General features: G+C 39.7%; 1 protein-coding gene across 1 annotated transcript in view; it reads left to right on the forward strand.

The window, feature by feature from the left end:
- The window catches only part of SCUBE1 (signal peptide, CUB domain and EGF like domain containing 1), a 210,821-nt gene that overhangs the window by 52,875 nt on the left and 129,963 nt on the right, over positions 1 to 27,983 (forward strand). The window contains exon 4 of the mRNA XM_075051294.1: positions 1,863 to 1,997. Within this exon, the coding sequence (XP_074907395.1) occupies positions 1,863 to 1,997 (135 nt within the window). The remainder of the gene's footprint in view (positions 1 to 1,862; positions 1,998 to 27,983) is intronic.

Below are 27,983 nucleotides of genomic sequence, written 5' to 3' on the forward strand. Positions count from 1 at the left end.
ATGGAAGTGGCAAATCACCAGCATTTGCTATCAAATGTTTATTAATCATTGCATTTGTTTCAGATTATTCATCAGAGCTGGAAGGCAATTGTTCAAGTTGCTTTGTGATACTATAAACAGAGCTCTGGGAAGGCCATGTACTTTGTAGCAAAATTTTGGGATTTGCACATGTACCAACTGAGACTTTTTCCTTCAGTAAGCAGTCAACTAATCTTCCAGTGAGCAGGATCTAGATTCCAGCATGCTGTTTTGAAGGAACACGTTTCAGTTGGCACTAATAGGACAGTGAGGCCTGCTGGCTCACAGAGGAAGGTCTCACAAATTTGGCTTACTTGAATCTTTCCATCTTATTCTGCAATAGGCAAGGAAAATCTTTACTTCTCCTTTTCCTGTGTGTTCCCAAATTGCTTGGATGGGGTTATGAAAAGGTTCGAATCTGGAAAAGAGCAAGAACTGAGGGCAGGGAGGATTTTGATGCAGAAAATTTGAGGCAATAGTGCTTCACACTTCCTGGTAAATAAAAAATGGAGAAGGACTGTCTACACACTTGCATTGTAGTTCAAGACAGGAGGAGACTGTCTGGTTTCCCTGGGTACTGCTGTAATTACCGTAGAGTTTTTTTACTCTGTGAGGAAGAGCTACAGTTTCTGTCACATGAAGCACAGGCAGCACACCAGCACAAATAGTGATAGCAAGCTCAGCCAAGCAAGCTGCTGAACTAGCTGGTGTTCCTGCATTAGTTACTGGCTGAGTTTCTGCAGCATTTCAGAGCTTCCTGGCCTTGCTGCAAGAGTACTGGCAAAAGCAGCTTGCTTTTACCTTAGTGTATTGTGGCCAGTCCTGGAGGAATTAATTTCTGCAGGAGCTGTGCCAGCTCTTCTAAGGTTTTGAATGTTGTGGATCATTTAGCTTTGTTGTGTTTTTTCTCCCCTCCAAAAATAAAATGAAAGCAAAACACACACCAACTCATTTGCTGACATGTTGGCACATACTGTGAAATAACTGGTTGCAGAGTCTCCATAAAAAGGAAAACATGGATTTTTCAGGTGGTGAGTTGCTTTTATCCAAAGAAAAAACAGAAAATGGATATGATATACCTCTTATGAGCAAAACGGGAGAGTTGCAAGGTTGAATGTGGATCAGATATCTTTTAGTGGCAGTGGTTTCCCGATGCTGAAACATACATCTCTCCTAACACAACAGCATAAAAACTTTTATGCCAAATAGAAGTGATGGGGGGTAGGCAGGGACCCTCAAAACAGCCAGTAGCTAATGCTGCCTTTGTGGTTTTATATATTTGCCTATTAAAATGACAATACAGACATGGAACATTTAGATTTAAGAAGCCTTCTTTTCATTAAACAACATTAAACAAACTGACAAAGTAGGGGGTTATGACTCCAGTAATTGAAACATGCTGTTCTGTTCAAGACCAGAACTCTATAAAGACTCTTTTCACCCAGTAATGCCCTTTGTGTTTGCCTGCTACCCCTGCTAGAAATTACTGTAGGCCTGAAGTATGTCTTTCCAAGTGGAGTGGGAATGACAGAGTGCAACACCACACTTGGCAGATGGGGTCACAGCCTTTTTAGGACGTTAACATTCATTGTGCATTGGAAATCAATTTGCAGCTCAGAATGCATGGAGACTTAGCTGGACTTCCCTCCCCACTGTTTTTTTATGTTAACTTTAAACCTAGGATGCAGGAAAAAGATGGATTAATTTGGATTAACTCTGATGGGGTTTGGGTAGTTTTCATTAGCTTAATTTACAGTGTGCCTTTTTGTGGATTCCTTGCTCTTCTAGATGTATATTGTTAATCTGTACATCATCTTGCATTTCTTTTTCCTTCTCTCTTCTAGATGTTGATGAGTGTCAGGATAACAATGGAGGGTGCCAGCAGATTTGTGTAAATACTATGGGCAGCTATGAATGTCAATGCAAAGAGGGCTTTTTTCTGAGTGATAACCAGCATACCTGCATTCATCGCTCCATTGGTAAGTTTTCAGTGTGTAAATTGTGCGCTTGAATAATTGTGTTCAGTCAGAAATGCAGAAACTGTTTGGGAGGATTTTTTTTATCCACAGAGCTCCCAAAATCATTTCACTGGTTGGTTGGAATGGATTGATTTCTCTGCTACCCAAACTTGTAGCAGAGCCTTAAATAAGACAGGGGAAAAGGCTTTAGTTTGACATAGAAATTATACTTGGTTCAAACAGCAGGCTTTTTGGGCAGGCAGAGGCAGATTTTCAAATGGCAATTTTCTGCTTGTGAGTTTCCAAGACTTAAAAATTTCTCATCTGTTTCTTGTATAATAGGTCACCTGTCTTCCACCTTGGAGAGCATGGTATCTTAAATCAAAATGAACAGCTTGTTGCTTCTGGAATTTATACAGGTTATGGTTTTTTTGCTAGTCATGTAACTCATTGCTTCATTGCAGACTGATGATGGCTGATATTATATTGACACAGCATTTTTCTTTGGTTCACTACCCTGTCTAGGGTGGATTAGAAAACTGCTTCTCTGTTGCCTATGCACTAGCAGTAGAAATAAGGAATCCTTCCAAAACTGTGATCCTTGTCTGCTGCTGATTTTGACTAGAATAAGCAGCTCTCCCTTTTCTATACATGTCAGACATGGAAGACAAGTTTGAGTGGAAAGGGAGAAAAGAAAACAGCATAGCTATAAATCTTTGCAATTAAGTGGACTCTTTATGTGTTCATTCAGACTTCTGGTGACCCTGGCAGCAATGGGAATATATGTTAGCAAACTCATTTACCAACAGGCAATACAGAATGACAAAGTAGCAAGATGAGTCTGGTGATGAACAATGTAAGCACGCTGTAAATTTCAACAAGTCACACAAATGGTTCTGAACTATTTTAAGTCACTAAAATTAACCAGAAAATCCTACTTGAACACCGAGTATGAATTTAGCCACTCTGTTGACAAAGCAGAACGTTGTAGCGTAGCATCTCAGAAATGTAAATGTATTTCTGGCACTAAGTGTCTGCTTACACAGAGTTGTAAAGACAAGTAGTAATTTTGGTTTTCAGAAGTGTGAATCTCTGGAATATATTCACAGGTCCACTTATTAGCATGACTACTAGGGTTCAAGTGATTGAGGTATTTTGATTATGACAAGAACATACAATTAAGCTCTATCAACCAGGGCATTTTAAAGGTTGTTATCTAATAGTTTTTAGTCATTCTTTTCAACATAAATTGTTCAAATTTCTGTCCAGCGTAAAGTAACCCTGACACAAAGATATCCAGCAGAGCAAGGAATAGTAGCTGGAGGCTTAATGAAAACCACTTGCAGAGTACTGTGATACAATCATTATTTCAATTTGCACATTATAAAAATTCCCAGCTGTAATAAAACAGAATTTAGTTATCTGAGATGGAAACTAATGAAATAAATGAAAAATGAGACTCCAAAGGCAAAAGTTTCTTCTAAGGAATAGATTTATTGAGGGGAAAAGGGTAAGTTTTTATGGCAAAGAGGATTCCTAGTTTGCCGGAAGGACTGGGGGAGTGGATTTGAAGGTTGACTGCTGTATGCACTTAATAAATATGCATGGGAGTAATATATTAGTGTTAACTTGTTTACAAAGAAAATGTCAATATAGGACATGGATGTTTAATCTGAAGCAACATTTTCAAATTATTTTAGATCTGAAAAAAATAAACAACGTACCAAATAGATCAATGGTGATTACAAAGTGTTTTATGAACAAAGGGTTTGTAGCTTTTCAAAAATAAAGTACCAATTTATAATAATAGCAAACATTACACTGTAGTGCTATGATCCCCCCCAGAAATACATTGGATGGGTATGCTGGAGGAAGGAAATGAGATTAAATGATCTCTTTCACTTGTCAGAGGTGACCGAGCTGCAAATAGTAAACATGCATGGTGAGAAAGTAAATGGCTTTTTTAATATCTGTGTTTACTCACTTTCATCTGTCTCACTTGTAAGCGCTGCTACGGAAACTGCCGGAACACAAAAATACGCATCAACATATTTAGCCAGAATGGTGCCCAGAGCTAGATTGTGTCTATACCTCTGTTGGTAAACAAGGCTAAAGTGGACAAAGGCGCACCACACAGCCAGCATTGCAATCCAAACACAAAGGCGCTGACTTGCCAAAGCCCTTTAGCAAGCTTGTTGACGTTGAGCATAATAAGATCCATTAATTGCAGTGGGATTACTTTTCTGTCTCTGAAAAATGCATGTGCAGTCACACAATCTCGGTGTCCTTGACGTTACCTAAAGTCTCTTCAAGGACTGAGCCAGTCTAAAACAATCAACCACAAGGTTGTCCATGCAGTTCACTGCTACCTTTTCCCTCCTGTTTTCGAATGCCTTGGGAAAAGGGGATAAGCATTGCAAGGTGCTTAGGATGTACTTGGAGTTGGGATGATTTGGAATGATTTGGAATGGAGGGAGCAGTACCAAGCCTAAGCAATGCCCTGTCTGCAGGCCCAGCTCACTTGCCTCGGCCATCAGCAAGGCTGGTGCTGATCACGGGCTTTGAGCTCATCAGCACTATTAAGTGATGTGCTGGTTTCAGAGTTGAAAAAGGGCATTGGATATACTCTTGGGGGTTGAGCAGAGGAAGGAATATGTTGTCCCTTTTTGCACTAACCAGCCAAGGGAAAGGTGTCTTCTGATATGAGGTACTGTCCTTAAAATTGTTGGCTGCTGTGTGAATCTCCTTGGCTTCCAGAGATGTGCTGTGCCTGTCCCAGTGTTTCAGGGGTGTATTGTACCACTGTGCTCCTACCCACAAGCTGTGGTTAAAAGCCACACTGCATTTCATGGTAGGGGCTTTTAATATCATCCTTGTGTCCCAGATGACATGTTTGCTTGCCATCTAGAAGTGTTCTTATTATTTCCTGTGGACAAAAAGGATTAATGATCTACGAGAAATATGAATTTTATACCAATGGGAGGCCAAGCTGACATTAAAGTCAGGGCAACCCCTCATTTCCCAGTATTTGCTTCATTTCACTGTCTTCATTACAGGCCTACTTATTTCTTATGTTTAGTCTCAGTATCTTTTGGGAGGATACTATGCCCAGTACAACTTGCCTCATTTATTTTTGCATAAAACTTAATTTCTCTTTGCTGAGTCAGATTTCAGTACTAGCTTACTCACAGAAATGCTGGCAACGATGGGGAGAGAGAATGGGAGGGAGAACAGATTGTAAAAGATATGGAGAACTTAACAGTTGTTTATCTTAGTACATCTTCATTGCAACTGCATAGAAGAGGCACGTTTGTGTTTGTTTCCTCATGACTTAAAAAGAAACCAGAATAAACCAGCTGTTAGTGTATCATCTCCAGCTCCAGACGGAGCATGTGTTTAATAAATGTGGAGATTAGTATCATACAGTACAGCTGTGACTGAGTCAGGTGAGTGGGTTATAGCATGTTTTCCCTTAATTTGATGATAAGCCAAAAGGCCCTATTTAGCAAAGCCTCTGGGCACATCCTTAAAGTCCTAGTGATAGCAAAGTTGGTTAAAAATCTGAATTGGGCTTAAAAAGCATCAAAATAGAGTTTAGCTATATGCCTGTACCTCCGCTGAAGTTCAGAGTGATCGGTATGAAGGGTAGGGTATGTCCCATTTGTATTACAACTACAAAAGGTCTTGTGGTCAGGAGCGCTGGCTACAAACTGCCTCACCAACCAAAATTCTCAGCGGAAGCATTCTAGAAAGCCATTGCTGTCCCACCTCCAGAGGTCAAGTCTCCTAAAGCACAAAGGTTGTTTGCTTACAGGCCAGATACTTAGGAGTTCTGTGGCTAGGAAGACTTCTGTTGTTTTAGATTCCATCCCCTGAATGTCTACCTAAAGCATAGTTATAGTAATGGTCTTATATCTGCTAATCATTCACTGCTAATGTTTTTATACAGCTAGTGCCAAGTAAACTAAAAAGGCAGGTGCAATTAGGAGTGGTAATTATAAGTGGAGACAAGAAGAGGTGGAGAAGTACCGGGCTATAGGACTGGAAATGATGATGGTCTGGTCAAACAGTGGAAAAGCTTTTTACACGGTTCTCATGATCATTTTCAAGCCTGTTAAAAAAGTATTTGGCAAGGAAATACTTTTTCACTTCCCCTTATCCCATTAGCCTTATGTTCTTAGCAGAGTTAGGGAGGCTGACAAAAAGTCTAACTACCACAACTTAGCAAATTACTGTGCTACAGAGTTTCAAAACCAGCTTGTCTCTTTCTGCACTAAAAGTGTAACAGTTTAGTCCCAGAGGAAAGGGAAACATGATAAGCCAAGTTGTTTTGCATTTGTCATGGGCTAAGTGGGCTTATGAAATGTCTTCCCATGCTTGTGCTGACTTAGTAACTTGTTAAACTTGATTATATGTTTAAACCCTTGTTAATTTTGCAGTAGTAGCATAGGACTCCTTCGGTCAGCTGACATCAAACTACCAAGTTTCTTCTTGTTCTGAGGATTATAAAACCACGTTTGTTCAATTTTTTCATTCCAAACTTCCATGATTTATTTTTATTCCTTTACCTGTTTTCTTAGTTCAGTGCAATTTTATTGCAGTAGAATAATGTGTTAGGATTCCGTGGGAGGAAGCATGGATCCCCAGTCAGTTCAGGAAAGGTTACAGGCTGGGATTCTGGACTTCATTCTCATCTCTGATGCTGATGCCTTGTGGGACTCTGGGCAAGAAGGTTATTGTGACTCAGAATTTCTGCAAAGCACTTTAGAGGACAGAGGTGCTTTTTCTACAGAAAGCACAATAATCTATTCATATTTAGATTAATGCAGAAGGGTGACTTTAAATAATTAAGTGTTGCCAGCTCCGTTCCAGACTTTATGAAGTACAAGGTTTCTCATCTCAACTATGAAAGCTCTTTCATGATGATGTAACTGGTTAAATTACTCCATTACTTGAATATGCCATAGCTTGAATTTGCCATAGCTACCCTGAGTACAGGCATCCCATTCACTGGAGCAGAACAGTCCTATTTATCTTTTTAAATTGGAATCCTAATATGATTGTAAAGAAGAGGAATATATGTAAAGTAAATTTTAAGGAAGTCAATTCATGTGCTTTTAGATAAAATGATAAGAAAACCTTTCAGGCAGCATAAGTTTTATCTGAACAAACATACTGCAATCTTGGAAACTTTTTCCTAAAACCACACACAGTATGACCTAAGCGTAACAGAAACTTGTCTGCTTATACATTCCCATGATACATTTTGAATAAATAGTTCAGTTGATTATCTTTCACAGAATACAGGATACAGAATGTATCCAGGAAAAAAGGCTTAATACACCATTTTAAATCTCATTGTGCCCTGTTAGAAGTGTGCAACCTTTTAAAACTGTGTATAACCCATGAAAATTGCTGTACTTTAGTTTCAGGGATTCTTATTTGCTCCAGCAGCCAGTGTGAATGGCACCTCACATTTGCTTTCTCCATTCGTCTGGAGTGGAGGGAGTTTGTAATTTGTTTGGAGGGAAAATGCAACAGGTGAAAACACCTGGTATAAGTAAAAAATAATGTCTGTTAGGCCTGATCTCCCTCCTCTCATGTATCAGTGATGTGTCATGATTAGGACTAGTAAAGTTACACTGGTATAAAACCGGTTTAAGTGAAATCTGACTTAAGTTTGGTTGTGAGGGGAAGCAGTTGTTATATAATCATAAAAACAATATTAGATGAAAGTTTAGGACTAGATGTGAGACTAAGTAGCCTCGTAGAATCATAGAACAGCCCAGGTTGGAAGGGACCTCAACAGATCATCTGGTCCAATCTTTTGTGGGAAAGGGAGCCTACATGAGATTGTCGAGTGCCCTGTCTAGTCGCATCTTGAAAACTGCCAGCAAGAGGGACTCTACCATGTCCCTGGGGAGGTTGTTCCAGTGAGTGATTGTTCTCAGTGTAAAAAACCTCTTCCTTATGTGAAGATAAAACCTCTCCCAGTGCAACTTGTACCCAATTGCCCTTTGTCATCTCCATGTGGCTCCTTGTGAAGAGAGAGATCTTCTATCCTCTTTGTAGCTGCCCTTTAAGTACTATCCAAATAAAACTAAGTCTATCCAAATAAAACTGTGAAAGCAGAGTTTTAATTATCAAAATCGTCAGTAGTTTTTTGTTTGTTTGTTTGTTTTTTCCCCTTAGCTTTTCACATTAAGGCCTTCAGTAAATGTCAGATTAAATGGTGACTGCTTAGGATGTCATAGAATTGGAGGCAAAGGCATGTCACTTTTGGCTTACAGAAATTTTAAATGCTTCTGTAACCTGAGGCTCCAACCTTCCTTTTATAGGTAAGAAAACTGAGGTGTAAATATTACAGTATTGTCTAAAGCTCTCGTGACTGTGTCTGAACTGCAGGATAGATTCACTCCATTAGAGCAGCTGCAACCCTGTTCCTCAGAGCAGTCCAGGTAGAAACCAGGATGTGAGGAAATTATATAGGATATGAAATTAAGATAGAGTTTCGGTATATCCCAAGTTGCAGAGTTAAATACAGCCAAGTACAGTTGGTTGCAGGTCCTTGTTGAGTTCCTAGGGACCAATTCAGACCCCTGTCATACTTATACTCAACAAAATATGATGAAGTCTCTACATATTCTACCTTAGTTTTATAGCTCACTTGCATTCTGAAGGAAAAATATCGTGCTTTAGAATTTTCTGGGACTTTGAATTAGGTTTAATTCAGAAAGAAAACCAAATTTTGTTGAGTAATCAAAAACTTCTGCTGCTTTGCTTCAGCTGAGATTGAATGCACTAGTAAACCAACTGGTTAGCAGGATGCAATGGTGGTGAGTTCATTGAAACTCAAAGGAGAAAACTCCCAATGCTCAGGAACAATAACAGATTGCCAGATTTTGCCAAAATCTGGGATTGAATTCTAAGAGTGTTGTGCAGAAGCTGTCCTGTAACAGGTCCCAGAGTCAAGTGTACTGATCAGAACAGACATAAATATTTTAAAAATAAAAAAGAAAAGAATATTAAAAAAATTAAAGCCTAGATGCACTAGAAAACATCAACTGGTAATTAATCTGGAAGTCACACGTGTAACTTGCATATAATGCTTGAACAGTAGTAAAAGTAGATGCACAGTTGAACATGACTGACTAAGTGATAAACTAGGACTTGCAGAAAATTTCTCAATGAGCCAGAATCTGAAATAGTTTAAGGGTACGGCAGTTGTTTCTGCGTGGCTCCATTGCCAGTGCCTTTTGGTATGGAAAGGATGAAACTAAAGGGGGAAGAGAAGTGTGTAAGAAATAATGAAGCTGGAGATAGAAGGAAGTGTGTCTCGGAAAGAGCAGCTGTTTGAAACACCCTGCAGCAGCATGACAGCCAGCCAGCTTGCTAGAGGGAGCAGGGAATTAATAAGTTAGATCAAAAATCTCTCCACACCTGTGTGACAGAAGGTGCAGCGAACAGTCTGTAGCTCAGCAACTGACTGACTGGCAGTGCTGACAAGATGGGAAAGCTATACGCACGAATGGGAAAACACACTGGAAAGTAGTACATTAAAAAAAAATTAAAGAGAGAAAATATGCAAAGGGGGCTTTCACACTCAATCATTCAATAGCATTGGAAGTGAACCAATGTTCTGTTCGTACTGTCTGCTCTGGATATAGCAGGATTATACTAAATAAAAGAACTGACGTGTTTCTAAAGGCCTCTAGCATCCAGTTGACTGAAACATCAGGTGAGAAAGATCTGGGAAGAATATTAAGCCACAGTGTGCTGGAAAAAAGCTTGCATTCACACATGCACACAACAAATGGACTCTGTTTTAAGTATACCATACGTTGTATTTGTCATGATGTGTCTCTCTCATGCCATCAGGGATACAATGATGAATTCAGGGCCTGCTCTGAATATTGTGTAAAGATGCTCAGCATCTTTCATACCTACTATAGTCACTATAGGTCTCTCCGTGTATGTCTCATGTTTTTCACTATGCTGAGAGATCAGCCACAGACCATGTTGCAGGCACTGTTCCTCTTTTCTGCTATTCATGACAAATCTCAGAGATGTGATCCAGCAGGAACTCTCTACAGGCCAGTACCGCACTGTGGTTTTGGCTATCAACCAGTAGGAATTCAAGATACGAATGCCAAATACCTGTTCATATACACTGTTACCCTCCTGTATATGGTATGCATACTATGCATTTAATGGGTTCTATTAATTATTCAATTCCATGTAATTATGTTTGAGGTTGCTCTGAGCTATTCTGAAATAATTTAGGAGTTAATGGAAATAAGAAGGAAGATGCTTGTATTTAATAGCCGTGTATATTTTCAAGCCTAAGAATACTTGCATGCTCTGTTAAGCTTTATATCTTAGAAGTATCTGGGTCATAAAATTGTTGGGTTTGTTACTGTTCTTGATGGTATCTTGATTCTTTTGTACTTGAGCACCAGTCAAGAATGGGGCCAGATTGCACGAGACCTCATATAAAATGGGAAAATTTACAGCCTAAGTAAACAGGGTAAGCATAGGGCAGAGGACAGCACAAAACACATAGTCACTGTGAATGCTTTCATGGCAGAAACATTGTAGTAGCACCATGAGATATTTTTAAGAGGGGGCACAAAGGAAGAAGGGAGTGAGACAAGGGTATGTCAGGTAAACAGAAAGTAGGAGAAGGAGGGACAGAAGACAGCCAGCCAAGTGGGAATGAGTTGAAGTGGAGGAGGATAGACCGAAGAAGAAAAGAAGGGTGTCAAACAGCACATGGCAAAATCTGTACTTCTTGTCTGTCTCCTTAATTCCCTGGCTCACTAATGCCATTGCTTTTCAGTATCCTCTCCCTCACAGTTTTCTTTCCATTTAGCTAACTCCTCTCCTGCATAAACCACAGTATAGTCATAGTATAGTCAAACTGCAGCAATGTCTTTGAAAACAAATGTTTTTCTCAGTAGGATGGGTCATGTGCTGAGATTGCAAAGCCAACCTGCAATCATGCGCAAGTGATTGGGATAATACCCTTGCAAGGGTTCAACTCCTTTGCTTCTCCGAGGAGTCAAGAAATGCAGAAACAGAGGCATTAAGTATAACAGGGAGACAAGCATCGTGTGCTGTTGGAGTTACTCTCTGAACTATGTTCACCATTGGTAAGAGCATTGGGCTTCTGCAGTGAATCAGTTTACCTGCTTTTTGTGCATGATGTGTAGTATGATTGAGCACTTTCTAAAGGCTCTGCCTGGCTTACCAGTGCTGACAAGCTGCAAATAATCTTTCTTCTCTTGTTCCGACATAAAGCATTCACCTTTGAGCAAATGAACAGCACTTTTGTCCCTCTTTGATATGGAGCACCTCCTTTAAAAGTTCGCTGTGTTTATAGCTGACTAAATCACTGCACACGCAATGTAAGCCGGTAGTATCCAGTACGGTGTGCTGCAAGCATTGTGTTGCATTGGTGATTTACCAGAGTTGGCAGGTTTTCTCCCTACAGTTAACATGGGCTGAGGATAATATAATAGCTGCTATCTTCAATCCATATCAAACTGCAAAGTACTAGACAGGCCAAAACTAAGAGGCTCCTTACTCAAACATTAATTTTTGACAGAAATTCACATGATCGGTGTTGGCATTTCAGTATTTAGTGTAATGAGAATTGGTTATTTAAACTGACATTTGTTTGGAATGCTACAAATGCCAAGATGGGGAAGCAGCGATGTGAATTGTTCTTATGCTGTGCGTTTCTTGTTCTGCCTGCTTCAGAAGTGAACACCTAGTTATTTGCTTTTCTAATCACTAATTCGCTAGAGGATGTCACAGGAGCCTACAAAAACTACCTCCAGACTCTGAAATAGGAGCTATTATGCCATGTGCTGTAAGTTACAGATATGGGAGGCAGAAAAGTTAAATAATTTGCCTAAAGTTACACAGGAAGGTTGTAGAAATCCCAAGAGCTTTCCAGAAAAGCTGTGAAGGAATCATTTGACAGAGCATGCAGTTTAATTGATACTATGCTGATTTCACGAAATCTGTTTTGTAAAACTGAGTATCTGTTTTCATGTATGCTCCTACTAGGAACAGAATGCAGATACCCTGAGTCCCATTCTTTTGGTCTGTTATTTAATTCTCATCTTTCATCCCTGGTGCACTTTAACATCAGTGATTGATGAATTATATGTACATGTTTAGAGATCGAGGTGTAGCACAGGGAGCCGGGTGGATAACAATGCATTTTGCAGATCCTGTCCTCTCCCGCCTTTCCTCCCTACGCTTTTTGTTCTGATTGTTCTCTATAGGCTCAGTATTCTAAATTGAACAATTTCTGATGGTGCCAGGCAGCTTGACTTGTTACTGAGATTCAGGATGCCTGATGACTCTCTGCCTTTGTACTGGGAAGGCAGCCAAATTGACACTGGGAACGTGTAGGTTCTGAAAAGTGAGGTGGAATACAACTACCTGAACAGGTCAAGCAAATGTTGTCAACATTATTTTTGAAAGAAGTGTATTCTTGCACTAAAGCAAATTTTGTTCTCTTAGGTAGCTGCTTTTCCTGGAATAATAATGATTATATATATATATATATATATATATATATATAAAAAAAAGCATAGAACATCAAAACTCTGAAACATTTGGACACTGAGATATTGTCCTTGGCACTATATGGTAGTGGTGGTTAGGCAGCCTTGTCTGCCTCCGTAGGCGGCTGTTGTATTGCACCATAGCATGAATATCCATGAAGCCCCCTTATTGGGAGGGGAGACTGGCCACTTAGTACGAGAAACAGCTCAAATATGAAGCCTGATTTGCCGGGTGAAGGAGCATATTCCCGGTAGTGTTTGTGCATTGCCTGTTTGCTTTCACAGGTGAAATATTTCAGTGTTGGGGGAGCTTTCCAGGAAAAGGCCAAACAAAACAAAAAAAGGGTTCTGCATGCTCTTCTCCAGTACTGTGTTTTTGCTCCTCACCTCTCCAGGTAAAATGCTTTCAGAACTCCCTCCAAGCTTCCCAAGAAAAGCTATCATTTGACCTAAGTGCTTCCTTAATGGGAATTTAATTACTCTGCTCTAATTGGAGTCTGAAAAACATATCATTAAAAAAAAGCCTGTAATAAGCTGTTTTAAACCAGGATTTGGTGAGCAATACTTTCCTAGCCTAATCTGTGTCTCTTGAATCCTGAATAGTATGTTTACCTGGAGATTTATTTTGAAAAGGCTTTCTGTGTAGATCTCTGCATGACTTTTTAGCATTTGGCTAAGCTACCATTTGTCTTCAGCTGGCATTAGTTGAAAATATCTTGTGCTGTTCAATCTTCCGAGAATTCACAGAAGGAGATAGTGGGCTGTCATTCCTGCGCTATCTCTCAGAGAAGCTGGCCACTTATCGGCCAAATGAACTCTGAATTAATCTGGAGGATTACCTGTCAGGAGCTCACAGAAATGGTCCATGAAACAGCCACATGGTAGAGTAAAATGCCAGAAAAACAATAAAATCAAAGAACATTGGTGGTTAATTCTCAGTAGTTAAATCCTTTAAAAGTAGAGCCTTGGTGAAAGCAGGAAAGCCCCTTTGTGGTTTTTTATGTTGTTCTCAATAGTTTCATGCAAGAGGGACATTAGGTGGCTAAATGAATTTTCCTGTTGTCCAGACTGTGCATATGTTTTTTAACCTGGCTCTGAGGCTTTCTAGACCTACTGTAAATGGTGCCACTTTTGAGTGTCCATCAAATTCACTTCTTGCTATTAGCCTTCAAGTACCCAAACCCAGAATGTAAATATATCTCCAAGTACTCAAAGTTTATTTATGTGTCATTTGGTTAAATATTTTATGGGGTTGTTTTGTTTCTTTGTTTCCTCTAAAAACACCTGTAAAGGCCTCATTTTCTCATGTTTATTATGACTCATTTCATGGAGATACTGTACTGAGCTATACTAAGTTGAGCTATCTCAAAAGCAACATTGTGGTCAGAAGTGTGGCTGTGCTGAATGACATCCCATTTCTCCTGTTCCATATTTATTCTTTCCTTGGACTTCCACAGTCTATTTACAGGCAGAAACAGGATTTCTTTGCTTTTAAATATGACCTGATATCAGGAAAAACACTGCCATTTTTTTCTGCTTACCTTGACCACCAACAAATACTGCCCAAATCCATATTCAGTGTTTAGCTGATGCTCTTCATCAAAGTATAGAAATCAAATAGAGCTGTTTATCAAGAAGAGTTCTATTTTTCCAAGTTCACCCTTGCACAGCAAAAGTGGCTGCACTCTATTTGCTGTCTCAAAGTCTTGTTAACCTCTTGCAAACAGCTCATAGCTTCCAAAGGATTTTCTTCACCTTTCTTGTCTTGGATCGCTAAAGCCACGGATGGCTACAAACCAGATATGCTGCTAGCAGATGTCATGCTTATTTCCATGTGCAACTCTGCCAATGCATCTTCATCTTCATTTATCCTATCCTTTCAGCTCCTTGCTCTTTTTTAAAAAATGGAATACCAGTTAGGTGTATACATGGTCACTAGCACAAAATAATATAGCTTTGTTAGACCATGAAATCTGTAGAGGCTAAAGAGTGCTCCAGTCACAGCTGTAGTGTTCTCTCTGAAGTGGAGATGAGATGCAAGTCTGATCAAACCAGTTCAGAAGTCCAGAAACTCCCAGCAGTTTCAGTAGCATTTGAACCAGCATCACAAGACTGTGAACAACTGCCAACAACAGAGATTGAATTGGAAGGTGATGCAAATTATGATTATTTCTTTGGGTTACACCATTGCGGAGGCAAAGAAAGTTGTGAATAACTGTACTACCATCGTAAACTTTTCACTTTTTGTGGAAGACCTTAGCAAACCATTTCACTAATCTATAGGACAGAAGTGTCTCTTTGAGAAAGAGAGGAAAATGTGCCAGAAGGAAACCAATAGGTGATAAGTAGATTAAAGGTAGTTCAGTACTGAAGAATATGCTTGCAGGGCAATTACATAGTCTACTAATCCCAAATGCTACTAATGATTGTTACTGTAGTAAGAAGTCAGTATGCACCATAGCAGAGCAATAAACAGGTGCTGACGTACTCACTTTGGCACAGAAGACAGCCTGCTTTTTTTAAGATGAAGAAACTATTCTGCAATGACAAATAAGCCTCAATGCACAGAAAAAGAGCGATGATATGAGAGCAACAGGTTGGTTTGTGTACACACTGGATGTTTCTCACCCTGAATGTGCCAGCAAAGCATATAGACTTCTGAGAGAAGCAGGTTCTTCCACTTTCACACCACTATTGTCCTATAAACATTTCATTCATTTCTAAAGTACATCTTGCAGATTAGCCTTCCACTCATTGTGTTGGTGATAGCATTTGGTCTTAAATGGCTAATAATATAGGACTGCTATTTCAGGTGCCTCCACATGAAATCTGATGCTGAGTGCCCCAGAAAAAAATTAACCATTTGTGACAGGAGTGGGATTGAACTTGCTGCCTTGTGGAAAATGTGTTTGCCTACATGCCCACTGTGTGTCTGTGTTTGGTGCTGGCTGTAGCATTTGAACAGAGAAGCAAGAGGATTATTTTGGTTAATGTAAATGCTAGAGATAGTAAAAGGAGAAATTATAACTGTGCTTTAAAATGGTCCTCTTGGTAATAATATTCTTGCTCAGATAATAAAGGATTTTGTTGCCTGAGGTCACCAGAAAACGTTTCTTTAATGCCTTAATGGCGCCGTCCAAGCAAATCTTGATAGCAGGTAACTTTTATCAAATGGCAATATATTTATCATCTCCATTCCACACCCATCCTTCCCCAGCACCTCTCACTTTTCCCGTGACCTAGACCCTACAGTGTCGCCGTCCAGACTGTGAATCACTCATCTCTCTCCCTTATGCCCCCCCGAAATGTTATCATCACGCTTGCTTGAACCCTGACATTTGATTTGTGTAAGCTAGGATTGCTGTGTGTCTCAGGCTGACATTTTATTCAGATTCCTTCTCTGAGGAAAACTCAGAGAAAACAGAGAAATGTACTTCATTTCCACAGAATGGCAAACTGTCTTCCCATAAAAGCAAACCCAGTAAAAAGTTTGGAAGTTTTTTCATAGCTAAATGGCCCTTACATATTGCTGGACTCCTACAGTGCGTGGAAAACAATATGTAATACCACCAATGTATGTGTATTTAAAATTTGTATATACAAATACATACGCGTTTTGTAAATATATTTTCCTAAGCTGTCCTTGAATGTGGCTGCTGTGACCGCACTCCTTCCCTGCTCTACCCAAGGGAGGCAGCATTGATTTTGTTCTCTGGGTTTTGTAGGTTTTTCTGAAAGCAAGGGAGAGGCTTGTGCCTACATTGCATTTTACTTTAATGTATGGGCAGGCTTTCAGGCCTTTGTTGTTGGGACTATTCATGTGCTTAAGTGTTTTGCTGGATTGGAGCCACAGAGCAGTTAATGAATTAGTGCACATACCAGGGTATAGCATTCTATTTCTTCTTTCCAGACAGTTTGCATTTCCAGTATTTATATAGGATATAGGGTGACCAGATATTGTATGTAAAAATGTCTTCTCAGTAGTATTTCTGTATCGCCTTCTGGTAGTTGAATTATCTTCCCCTTCCCATCCAAACTCCATTCCCTAAAGAAAAAGTGTATGGGGTGGCCATTGTTGCCTTACTTTCTTCTCTTCTGTGAAAGTGGCAATGTGTGCATGTATTTTCCTCGTGGTATGTCCCAGACAGTGTTAGAAACAAAATTTAGCTGCCAAATAATTAGAGTGATAGTGGCAACAGGTATTCAATGCAGGCTGACAGAAGCTTCTCTGAAACCATTTGCCCAGTTCTGTGCTTCCACCTTCGAGTATGGGAGAGTAGTTGTGCACCTCTTTGACAAATTTCTCCTTTGGAATGAAATTTCGACACTGGCATTTGAATTGGGAAAACACATGTTTGTACACAACTTATTAGGCAGCAGATGAGTTCTCATTTTGCTAAATTATTTGTGATCTCCTATATTGATACTTCTTCTTTAGTAGCAACTTAACCAAGTGAGCTGACCACACTGGCACTGCTTTGGGTGGCATGTGCTGTCAGTCACCAGCCCATTTGTGTCACAGCTGTGTTGGGCCCTGGTTTCCACTTTTGATTAATATTTGGTGGCTTTGTCAAAGCCAGGTCATGCCCCAGAAGAGCCAGTAGTGCCAGAGTTCCACCTTGCAGGAAGCAGTGCTGCTGACTGCGTCTTATCTTGCATGTTGACACTATTTCCAGGCCTGGTAGGCCTTTTTCTGTCCTGCATCGTGATGCTGTCTCCAATGCTTGGTTGCATTAACTTTTAATTCCTGTGTGGACTAGTAGACCAGCAGTAATTTTAAGGCATTGGTATGTATTGTTTTCTCACAGTGCTGCTTCTGAGGTAGTTACCTATTTTTTAAGTAGAGCACCTTTCATCCTGAAGTATCCCAGGGTGCTTTACAGATGTGATCCTAGGAAATGCCATTACCTCTGGACAGAGATGCTTGAAGACAGGGACAGTATGGGATGTATGTACAGCATGCTCTGGGTTTTACTGGAAGCAGACTGTAATAGTCCCAGTAGTGAAGAATACTAGAATCAGGTGAACAGAAGGAGGAGCTAGGGATTGTTTTCCCTTCACCACCTCCCTGAAGAACAACTTGAACTCATCAAGTAAGAGGGGATAGAGACACGTGGAGATGAAAGCTTTCAGTCTGATGTTATATAGAACGTATATGCTAACAAGCAACCAGGGTCAAAGAGTGAACAGCAGATGGACTCATTCCTTGAAGAATGCAAGCTCTGTCACAGAGAGAAGGGAAGAGGGGATTATAGAGAAAGCAATGTCAGAAGTAGTAGCTACTCTGCAGGTAAAGAGGTGAAAACTGGAGTGGTAACTTGCAAGGGATATTATGACAGAAGGCAGCTGGCAATGCAGTAGCTGTTGGCCAACATTACATTAATTTGGGAGTTGGACTCGATGATCCTTATGGGTCCTTTCTAACTCGAGATATGTTATGATTCTATGATTAAGGGAGTTAGCAAGAAAACCAACACAGAGGGAGGACACCTCAGGAAAATGTAACTAGGTTGGGGTCAGAGAATGACAGAAGAAAACAGGATGGGTGATGTTAAAGGAATAGGGGCTAAGAGGAAGAATTCCAGATCCTTCCTTGGAAGTCTCCCTTGCATTGTCTTCCCTTTCCCTACATAAGAGGAGACAAGTAGTTCAGCCACCTCTGTGGGTTAGCCTGCCCTTTGTTCTGTACCTAAGGATGCTGAACAGAAGCCCCACTGAGATGGGGCAGTGAAGAGTCAGGTTCGGGGCAGGATATGTCATACTTATTTGGGCAGTTGGACAACAGACCCTCCATTGTACCAGAAGATACTTTAAAGAAAGTACATGCAATTTTTGTATTTCCAGGGACCTGCAAGATGCATCAGATTACTGTGGTGAGCTCTCTTGCCTTCACTGGGTTATAGAAGGGAGTTACTTAAATACTGAAAAGTTAGGAGAAATCTCTTGGGATCCTTTCTGCCCCTGTTATGTTTGTCAGCTTCTCTAAAGCAATACAACCTGAGTTTAATTTGTTGAGAGGGGAAGGGGATGAGTAGTTCAAAATTACTCTTTTAAATTGCTGCAAACAGCCTCAGTAAAAAGTAGTTAGTGGTAACTGTCTTATATTGTACACAGTACAGGGCTGTGGGTTTGTTTATCCACTGAAAAGTAAGTGGGAAGTGTGAAACAAAACGTATCGGGGCACATTAAAATATATCTGAACTTATAGACAGTCAGTGTATTGTTACATGCTGGTTCATAAAAGTGTATATCCCTTCACACAGCAATTTCATTCTAAGAATCCTGGAGTCTTCTGAAGATGTACTGATATTAAACGTAAATAATAAACATCAAGAATAACTGCTGATGTTTTGAGTTAGAGAGGAGTTATTCTCTAACACAGTGTAAGCACAGTAAAATATTTATACAATCATTAAACTCCCTGCAGTGGATAGGTCATTTACTAAGCTAATTCTCACCCCTTATAATGTTAGCAACAGGCCTCAGTTGACAGTATCGTTATGACCAGCACAGATCTCAGGCTAACACTACTGTCACCTTTTTGGTTTGAGTCTCTGATTACAAGTAAATGGATTCACTCTGAGATGCTGTGAGGGAAAAAGACTTATTCCTCCTTTCAAATCTATGGAAAGCATAAAGTCATGCTGCCTTCAACTGTTCCTGCTAGATGAATACAGTGACTGTGTGTAGCACCCTCCTGTGGTGCCTTGTGGCTTTTACTGCTAGTTTCATTTTCTTATCGGCTCTCTACCAAAATTAGTGTTTTGATGCTGACTCACAAGTTGTAGCCAAGACGGAGGACAGAAGGGTGTACAATAATGAGCAATTCTATTGGATCTTATTCTTCATTCTCGATACTACCACATCTTTTCCCAATTCTGCCTGCCATCAGATGCTGAAAAATATTTTATTGCTTTAATCTTCTGGTTTCTCAATGTATTTAGTGTAATGTTAAGAAGGTATTTGAAAGAAGGAGAAATATTATGAGAAGGAGGGTGTAGTATGAATAAGTACCCTTCATCACACCTCTCAAAATTCCTTATTATTTGCTGGTAGCATCCCTTTTACTCAATTTCTGACCCCTTGTCTGAGCAAGAAGTTGTCAGTCATCCTGAAATTAGTTTAAATGCTTCGTATGGGAATGTTCACCTGAATGATCTCTCTACAGTTTACTTCAAGAGTTGAACTTAGATTTCCAAGGTGTAGATCAAGCAGCATTTGTCTGCTGTGATGCTATTCCATTCCATATATTCTACTGTATCCTCATCATCTTCATATAAAAACACTGCAACATTAATCTGCATCATCAATAGCAGTTATTTCTATCATATATTGCTTGTTTGTGTTCTCATCTTTTCCACAAGAAAGGTGTACAGGATCTCATAATTCATTTCCCCTTCTTCCATTCACCTCCAGGAATGATGTGTGTCTGTCATAAATGAACTTTACCTTTCTCAGGGAGAATTACACCTCGATGAAGAAATGAGGTTTTAGCTGGGGCATTCACAGTAGGGTTTTTTTAATTCCTTTGAAGATGATGAGAAACTGGGTGTAGAAGTCATTTAAGATATGAAACAAAAATTTGATGACACTTCGGTGGAAGCCAGTGTAGGAAATGGAAGGGACATCTGATGTGCCTAATCTAGGTAATGCACTGCAGTTTTTTTGTAGCGTAGTACTAGCATTTCCTAAGCGCTAAAGGTTTTGAGCCTGGGTGTATCACCTTGCTGGGGTCCCACTGAAAGAGGATAACATCATTAACTACTGTAGCCAGGCTTAGTGGCCAGTCTCCTTTTTAGCTGGAAGGTATAGAAGGTGCTGATTGTGAACTTTGCTGTGTTAGGGTTTACTTGGAAAGGAATGCAAGAGGCTTCTGCAGCTAGGGATAGAACTGACCAATTAACTATCGACCAAAGAGACTGCAGAGTGTCTGCAAGCTGGTCAAAATACTGTCCTGTGTCCAACTGCATCATATGCTGTGGTTCAGCATTAGTCACACATTTTCATGGAGATACTTTTAGATTGACAGTTGAAAAGCAATAGCAATAGAACAGACTGCTGCTCTTACAAGGAACTACTGAGCAATGCATTTCTACACAGGATTAATTTTCAGATTATGCTTTGTAGCTCTGTGTTTAAGCCTTTGGTTCCTTCAGGTACAGAGTGACTTTTTTTGAATGAATAAAGGTCTTCTACCTCCATAATAAAAACAGACACTATTCCATATGGGTTTGAAAAACAGCCATACCAAAATTAGGTTGAACTGATATGTTTCAGACTCTTGTTATCTGTTAGAGAACATTGCTCCTTTTGTATGATACTAAATTGCTGTTATGTGTCACTGTAGAAAAAAAGAATGGTTAGGTGAGTGATGGGAGAAAGGCTGACAGAAAAGCACTAATTAAATACTGTTTTGCAAAGCCCTCATTGAAATTCATAGCTTGGTACCTTTGGGGACTTGAAAGTAGGGGAGATGGAAAGATTTCAATTAAAAACGTATTTGTGTGGTTCTTTGTGAAGCCAATCATTGCCTTTGTAATATAAATCATGTAAGTATCTGTCTAATACGCTTTACAAACATCAAACATTGTGCCATGAAACAATGAGTGTTTTAATAGGTCTCAGAGCAAGATATTTTGAAATAAAATAAAAATCCCATAGACCTAAAATTTTATTCAGATCAAGGCTCCGGGGTTTTTTTTAGCACAAATGCAGTCTTAAGTAATTTCTACATTGATTGACTGATTAGAACATTTGAAAGGAAAAATATACTTTCAAAAAGAAATACAGTTGCTTAATAACTAATTTAGTTATTTGTGTTTAGCTATCATTGTAGTTGCCATTTACAGTTTTTAATGTACACAATGCTATTCTTACAAAGCTTAGATTTTTTAAAGTTTCTTTTTTAATTCTGTACTTCTGTATTGGATTTCTGTAGCATGACACCTCACTGAATTGATCTGAGCAACCTCAGTCAACAAATAACAGAAATATAGCAATATATGGCTAGAAATGACCACCAGGGCCATCCACTGAAGTCAGTTGCAAGAGATACATAGTTCAAAAGGGTTCAGAGAACATGTATTCCAGATGCAACTAAATACCACGAGCCACAAAATGCTTGTCAGCAAAACAAACTCAAAACTTACAGTAGAACCCCAAAAGCCACAAAACTGTAATTTGCTACAGTAAGAAAAAGAAAAAATCCAGGCTGTTGCCAGGTCCCTAGACCCTTGAAATCATGGGGAACTTCAATGAAATTCCCAGATAACCCTACTGTTCTGTGCCCAGTTATAAAAGACAGCAGATCCAGAATGATCACTGTTGAACTGACCTACAGTAAGAATTCCTCTTGTCCCTCATTCTCCTGCTCAGAATATGAAGATAGTGTACCAATAAACAAACACTGGCAGGTGCTTTGAATAGCTATTGGTAACAGCAACAAAACCTACCAAATCTAAGCAGTGTTATTCATCTTCTTACCAAATCACGAGCTCTGTCTCACTCCTACATATCCAAGCAAAGCCAGGAGTTTCATACCATGCCTTGGGAGAATCCCTAGAACCAAGTCAGTGCAGATAGTGGGATTCAGGTCAAAGTGCCTGAGCAGAGTGGAGCTAAGGCAATTTTGCAGAGGGGTGCGGAGTCATTTGGTTCTCACTAGATCTCATGCACCACTTGAAACTGTATCTTGAAGCCACAAGGTTTCGACCTATGAATCTCTAGAGCTTTGGCCTGAAATGAACAGGATTTCTTGGCAGGAGCACAAATGGCAGCATATTAGGTCAGTGCCCTTTCCAGGGAAAATTGCTCATGAGTTTAATCTTCTTCACTCTATCTGGGTTTGTGTGGGGCATCTATGGTGACACTTGAACCCTTAACTGCTGCATCATTGGAAGCAGCAGAGCTATTAACAGGCTTTATGGGAAAGACAAACACCAAAAGGCTGGTCATTCTGATAAGATAAATTCTACCTCCTTTACAGATACAGAATGACCAAGAAGGATGTAACAGAATGCTTTATTTGAAATTAATGCTTTTATCTCATACCATAGACAATCCCCCAGTTCTGCTCATCAACTCCTTTTTTTTTTTCAGAGGTTGCCTTAACTTTTTGCTTGCTCCAGGAGCTTATCTAGTGAAGCACTCTGCTGGTTTTATTTCTGCAGATTTCTTACGTAGAACTGCTCAGGTTATGTCCATAAAAAAACTTTGTTATGGTTCTGTTATCAAGAAAAATGATTCAGGAGTCAGAAAATAACTGATTTAGGACCTGTTTTCTCATGGTCAGTGGAACACTTTCTCTCTACCCATGCCCACATGCCACCACAATACACAATAACCCCTGCTACTTCTATCTCCTTTGTGACCTTGACCCCAACCATGCCCCTCCTGTGCCCCCGGTGTCCTATGAAGACAGACGCCGTGTATGCTGTTGTGGGTTCTCAGCTGTGCTTTTGTCAGTAAGTGCTATTTTTTTCCTTCATGCTGACTGAACGGGTGGTATGCCAGGTAAAGCAGGTAGCTCTTGCACTAAAGTTGCAGCCTTTCGTGGCTGGTAATACCAGTCTGGTTGTCTCCTCGCTATTTGGTTGCCAGTTTTCACAAAGCTTGTAGTAATGTAATTATCTCTGATACCTCTACCCTCTAGCTATGTGAGTTGGGATTGCCCAGTGGATTCAGAAGTGACTAAGTGGAAGGACTGGCAGATGGACAGACAGCTCAGTTGCATGAGCATCATTTCCTTGTAAACGATAATAACAAATATCCATTAAATAATAATAACAAATTGTACCAAGAGTAACAAATAATAAAAATAAATATCAGTTCATTTATTTGGTAATTATAGCTGTATTTCATTTTAAAGTGATGGCTACTTGAAAAGTTCAGATGTCTAGGCGTGCATTTTTCAGTTCTGAGATTTTCTTAATTTTCTTTTTAAAAAGTTCTATACATAACTTGAATAAAAATATGTACTCTCTTAAAATTTATTGTAATTTTTGGCCATCCACCCTTAATAATTATGGCTGCTCTACACATGTTTAAACATAGTGAGAACATAGTCTGCCAGTGGCAAAGCTTGTGCATTTTACACTTTGAAAAAGCACATAGCTATCACTTAGGTGATGAATATTTCAGCAGAGGAGCTGGCATTGGACAAGATGATGCTATTTTCTTTTTATACCACTAAGATTCTTAAAAGACTTACTTGACTGTGGTAGTTGCAGTATAAGTGGTGAAAATCTCTAATGCAGTGCATTTGTTTTGTGGATGGTACTGTGGCCAAAAAATACATTTAGGCAGCATTACTGAAGTGCTTGTGGAAAACTAGTATTAATTTGTATTACAGTAGCTTTTAGGTCAGGGTCTGTTGTGTTAACTGCTCTACACTCCACACAGAATGAGAGAGACTCAGAGGTTGAGACTCTCCCTTGCCATTCAGATAGACAAAAGATGTGTATCCCTACTTTACAGACAGGGAAGCATGGTATTCAGCTGGGCTCCCTAGGGAGAGAATGCTGCCTCCTGATTTCTAGCCCACTAGATTTCTAGCCTTACTACCAGTGTCTGGCAAACTCTTCATTAGTTGAAAAATCATGTTTATGTAATCTGGAATGATAAACAAACTCACAGAGACATCAGAAAACTTATTTGGACAGAGAAACAATATTTCAAAATTAAATATACATACATTTCATTTAGGTTTTAGGGAAAAAAATGGGTAAAATACCTGAAATAGTTGCAGATTAAAAAATTATTTTGATTGTCTTTAAATGAAACTGTTGGTGCTTCATTTTGCCAAGAAAACTGCAAAAAATATCTGCTGAACCTAAATAAAACAAAACCCAGAAGTGTTTTAGACCTGATGCACAAAGCCATGCCCTTATGGGTATGAGGGAAGGAGGTTCTCCAAAGCTTCAGCATTCAGGCTCAAGTCAGTAGTAGGAATGACTACAAACTCTAACCAAGAAGTGGTTCAGAGCACTTGAGTTTAGGAGCTGAGGCTCGCTGTGGAGAGCAGAAAGCATCTCCAGAAGGCCACCAGGAACACTGGTATTCCATGCCTAAAGTTAATAGTTGCGAATACATCCTTTTGCCTTTGAATTTGATGTGAATTCAGTCCTGTAATGTAATGTCAAGAGCTCTGAAGATAAGCTCACTTCTATTTGAAGAAGCAGCCAGTTACATCCTATTGTAGGTCTACTAAGGCAGCAAGGAGCAGAATTTTTTCCACCAGTATTAAGGATATAAGCAGAATGCATAGATGTGTAAAATGTATAGCATGCATGTAACATTTGTCTCAGTGGCAATTAAACCCCCACTAAGTAAACTGAAAAGAAATTTTCCTTTTAAATTCTGAAATAAAACTCCATTGAACCCAAATTTCATTTTATATGGTAAAAACTTGTTTAAAGTTATTTGAAACTCTTGCAACTTAGCCTTTAAAAAAAAAATATTTGCCAGTATTTTCCAATATACATACCTAACTTTGTGTTCTGTATTATGAGTCTAGCCACCCTTAATGATCTAGAAAAGTGGTCTTGTTTTTAGTCAGAAAGCTGTTGGGTAAAAGTAAAGGGGAGTCAAATATGCAAGTGTGTGAGTTGGTGGTTACTTGCCAGTTTATTTCTGTGGAATTAGCAGCAGAAAGGCTAAAAAGGAGAGTGCTTAAGAAATGTCTTGTGCCTTAGGAGTAAAATAATTTCTTTGCTGTTAAGGAAAAGTGTGGAATGGAATGATCTGTTAATAATAAAAACAACCCAGAGTATGTAGGTCATAGGGAACATTCTAGGGGGCGTCTTCTTAGATGGTAAGAACAGTGGTACTTGTTGAGAGTACAGGTCCATCTTGCCTGGTACCCTGTCTCCAGTAATAGCCGTAAGTATCTAGGGAAGAGGAGAAGCAGGGGAGGCACACGGGACACTTCCTGGCACTGTTTCCAGCTCAGGGGGGTTTCCTAAGTCTGGTGTGGTTTGTCTGCTTTGTAGCCATTAGTGGATCTCTCCTAGACGTACTCTTCTTGTCTACCCTTGGATCCATACAGGCACTTTGCAGGAGCCCCACAGGCCTACTGCCTCTGGTCTGAAGAACTGCCACCTCCCGTTTGTCTCATCATGGCTCCTGCTCCCTCCCTGTGGGGGCCTCTTGTTGCCAGGGTGCAAGAGAAAGAGAACTGTTGGTTTGGGTACACTCTTGCACACTCATTCATAGTACTGTGGACCTGTACGGTACCCACTCACTCTAATGTCACTGCATACATCTGGTCCAGCCTTGGCACAGGCAGCCCTTGGCTGGAACAGGTAAACCAACCTGGAACGCGGCAGCGGCTGCAGAGCCATGCAGAGGTGCACTCCCCCTTCAGCAGTTGTACTGGGGGCCGATGAAGTTGCTTCACCAGGTCCTTCAGGCCCAGGTAAGCTGCTTTGGGCCACCCTGTGCATTCACGCCATGATGTGCACAAGCCCAAAACCCTTCCAGAGCAGTCGCAACTTCAGTACAAAGACTTGTGTGTGAGTACCTCTGCAGAAGTTAGCTCAGGTGCAATCTTATTAACAAGTCAGCATATGAAAATGGACAGATTGCTTCTGATGGACGATGACCTTGCGAGCATACAGTACTATGTGATTTTGTGGTTAGCCCAGTCTGACTGACCTGATCAGCAGCTTAGTTAACCCTCAACCTGGAAATATAGCCAACAGTGAAATAGAGCCAGTTACTTTACTTGCATGTGACACCATTTGCCACCCGTATCGAACCAGTGTTTTACTGGTTATCAGAATGCAGTAAGGTTTTGCTATTAGCTGTGGGTCTGAAGTAGGGGGTCCATGTAAGAAAGGGAAGGTGAGGCCCACGGGGTACTTTTTTGGTTGAGGTTTTCTTTCAGTAGTTGAATTTTATTTTTTTTCTTCAGGCGCTGAAATCTATAGTTTAAACTTTCCAGCATGTATAAGCCAGCTCAGATTTGTTATAATGAGTAAAAGTGGATGCTTCTTCCTAATTTTGATTCCACCTTTGTTAGGGGTGAATCCAAAACAATTTAGATTCATGCTGATGTGCGTCAGAGAGCCATGAGAAATAATGGGAGTTTGCTTGCTGGGAGATTACATGGTACTCTGTGTTTGAAGAAGTAGTAAGGGAAACACACACAAAATATGAAGCATTAGAGAGATTATCTGAATAGTTAAAACAGGACTTGTTTAGCAAAAAACATCAAATATGTTTCAAAGTAAATATTGAGTGTAGCTGAAAAAAAAAATCTGTGACTATATTTCCCTCTCTCCAAATAGACTAATTGACATAAAGTTCTGTTTTGTGTGGGTGGCTTACTGTTAAGAAGGATTATTTCTGTTGCACTTGGTAGTACAAGAAGGTCACTTTTTCTCCCTTTCTTAAAAAATACAGTGATGCTTTCTGCCCAGTTACGGCTAACCAGGCAGGCATACTGCTTTGGTCCTTTCTGCTGTCTTTGCAGCTGGTAATTCTCCTTCCAACAGCTTCATACTATGCTGCCTAACAATTCCATATCTAATATTATGGTCTTACTTTCAATATAAGTACACCATTTTCTGCAATGCACTCTACAGTTTTGTTGCTTTCCTGAGACATTAAGTGGATACAGGTGTGGGGTGAGGCAAGAGGAAGCAATTAGACTAAGTATCAAAGCTCCAGCTCTGTACTGATATGAGGTGGAAAATACAAGTAGCAGAACTTGTTAACTGTGTCAGGATGTCTGCATAACAGGGAAAAGGGATGGAAATATGTTGTTAAAAATGCCACATTGGGGTGTTGTTCACTCCTTTGTTTGAATTACAGAAATAAATTTCAATTATCCATTTACTAAGTTATTGGTTTAGGTCCAATCTTGCAAACTTTTAGAACCATACTTACTTTCACTCCATAAAGATAATTTAGTGCGATATCAATAAAGTTCTTTGGTCAAAGTTAGCACAGTTGTCTTTCTAGGAAATAAAATCACGGAAAGGAAAATGAATGGAGCCATGTTCTGACTCTTGTAGTAGCTTGTATTCTACATAGTATTAAGGCCTCTGTCATGTACCTGATCAGTTCTGAAGAGAGGAACTACAAAAATGATCTGAAGGAAAAAAAAAAGACATTTTCTCCTTTTTTTTTTAAAGAATCCCATCTGAACTGTGTATTTCCGAGCAAATAAAAACAGTTATGGGATTAATCCAACACTACTGATATCAATGCATCTTTATGTTGAATTTAGCACAATTAGACACATAACCACTGAGGTTTTTGTTTAGTTTCCAAGAGTTTTTCTATTCATGCCATTCTACTGGAAGGTGTTGTTACCTTAATTGCTTTACAAATTCCTGTCATATGATTTAGTTAGGTATAATAGGTTACAATGAGCATGCTTCCAAAAGCAATAGATGTTGTCACAAATGATGTAGGTAAACCA

This window comes from Buteo buteo, chromosome 19 (genome assembly GCF_964188355.1).
Source record: "Buteo buteo chromosome 19, bButBut1.hap1.1, whole genome shotgun sequence".
NCBI lineage: Eukaryota > Metazoa > Chordata > Aves > Accipitriformes > Accipitridae > Buteo > Buteo buteo.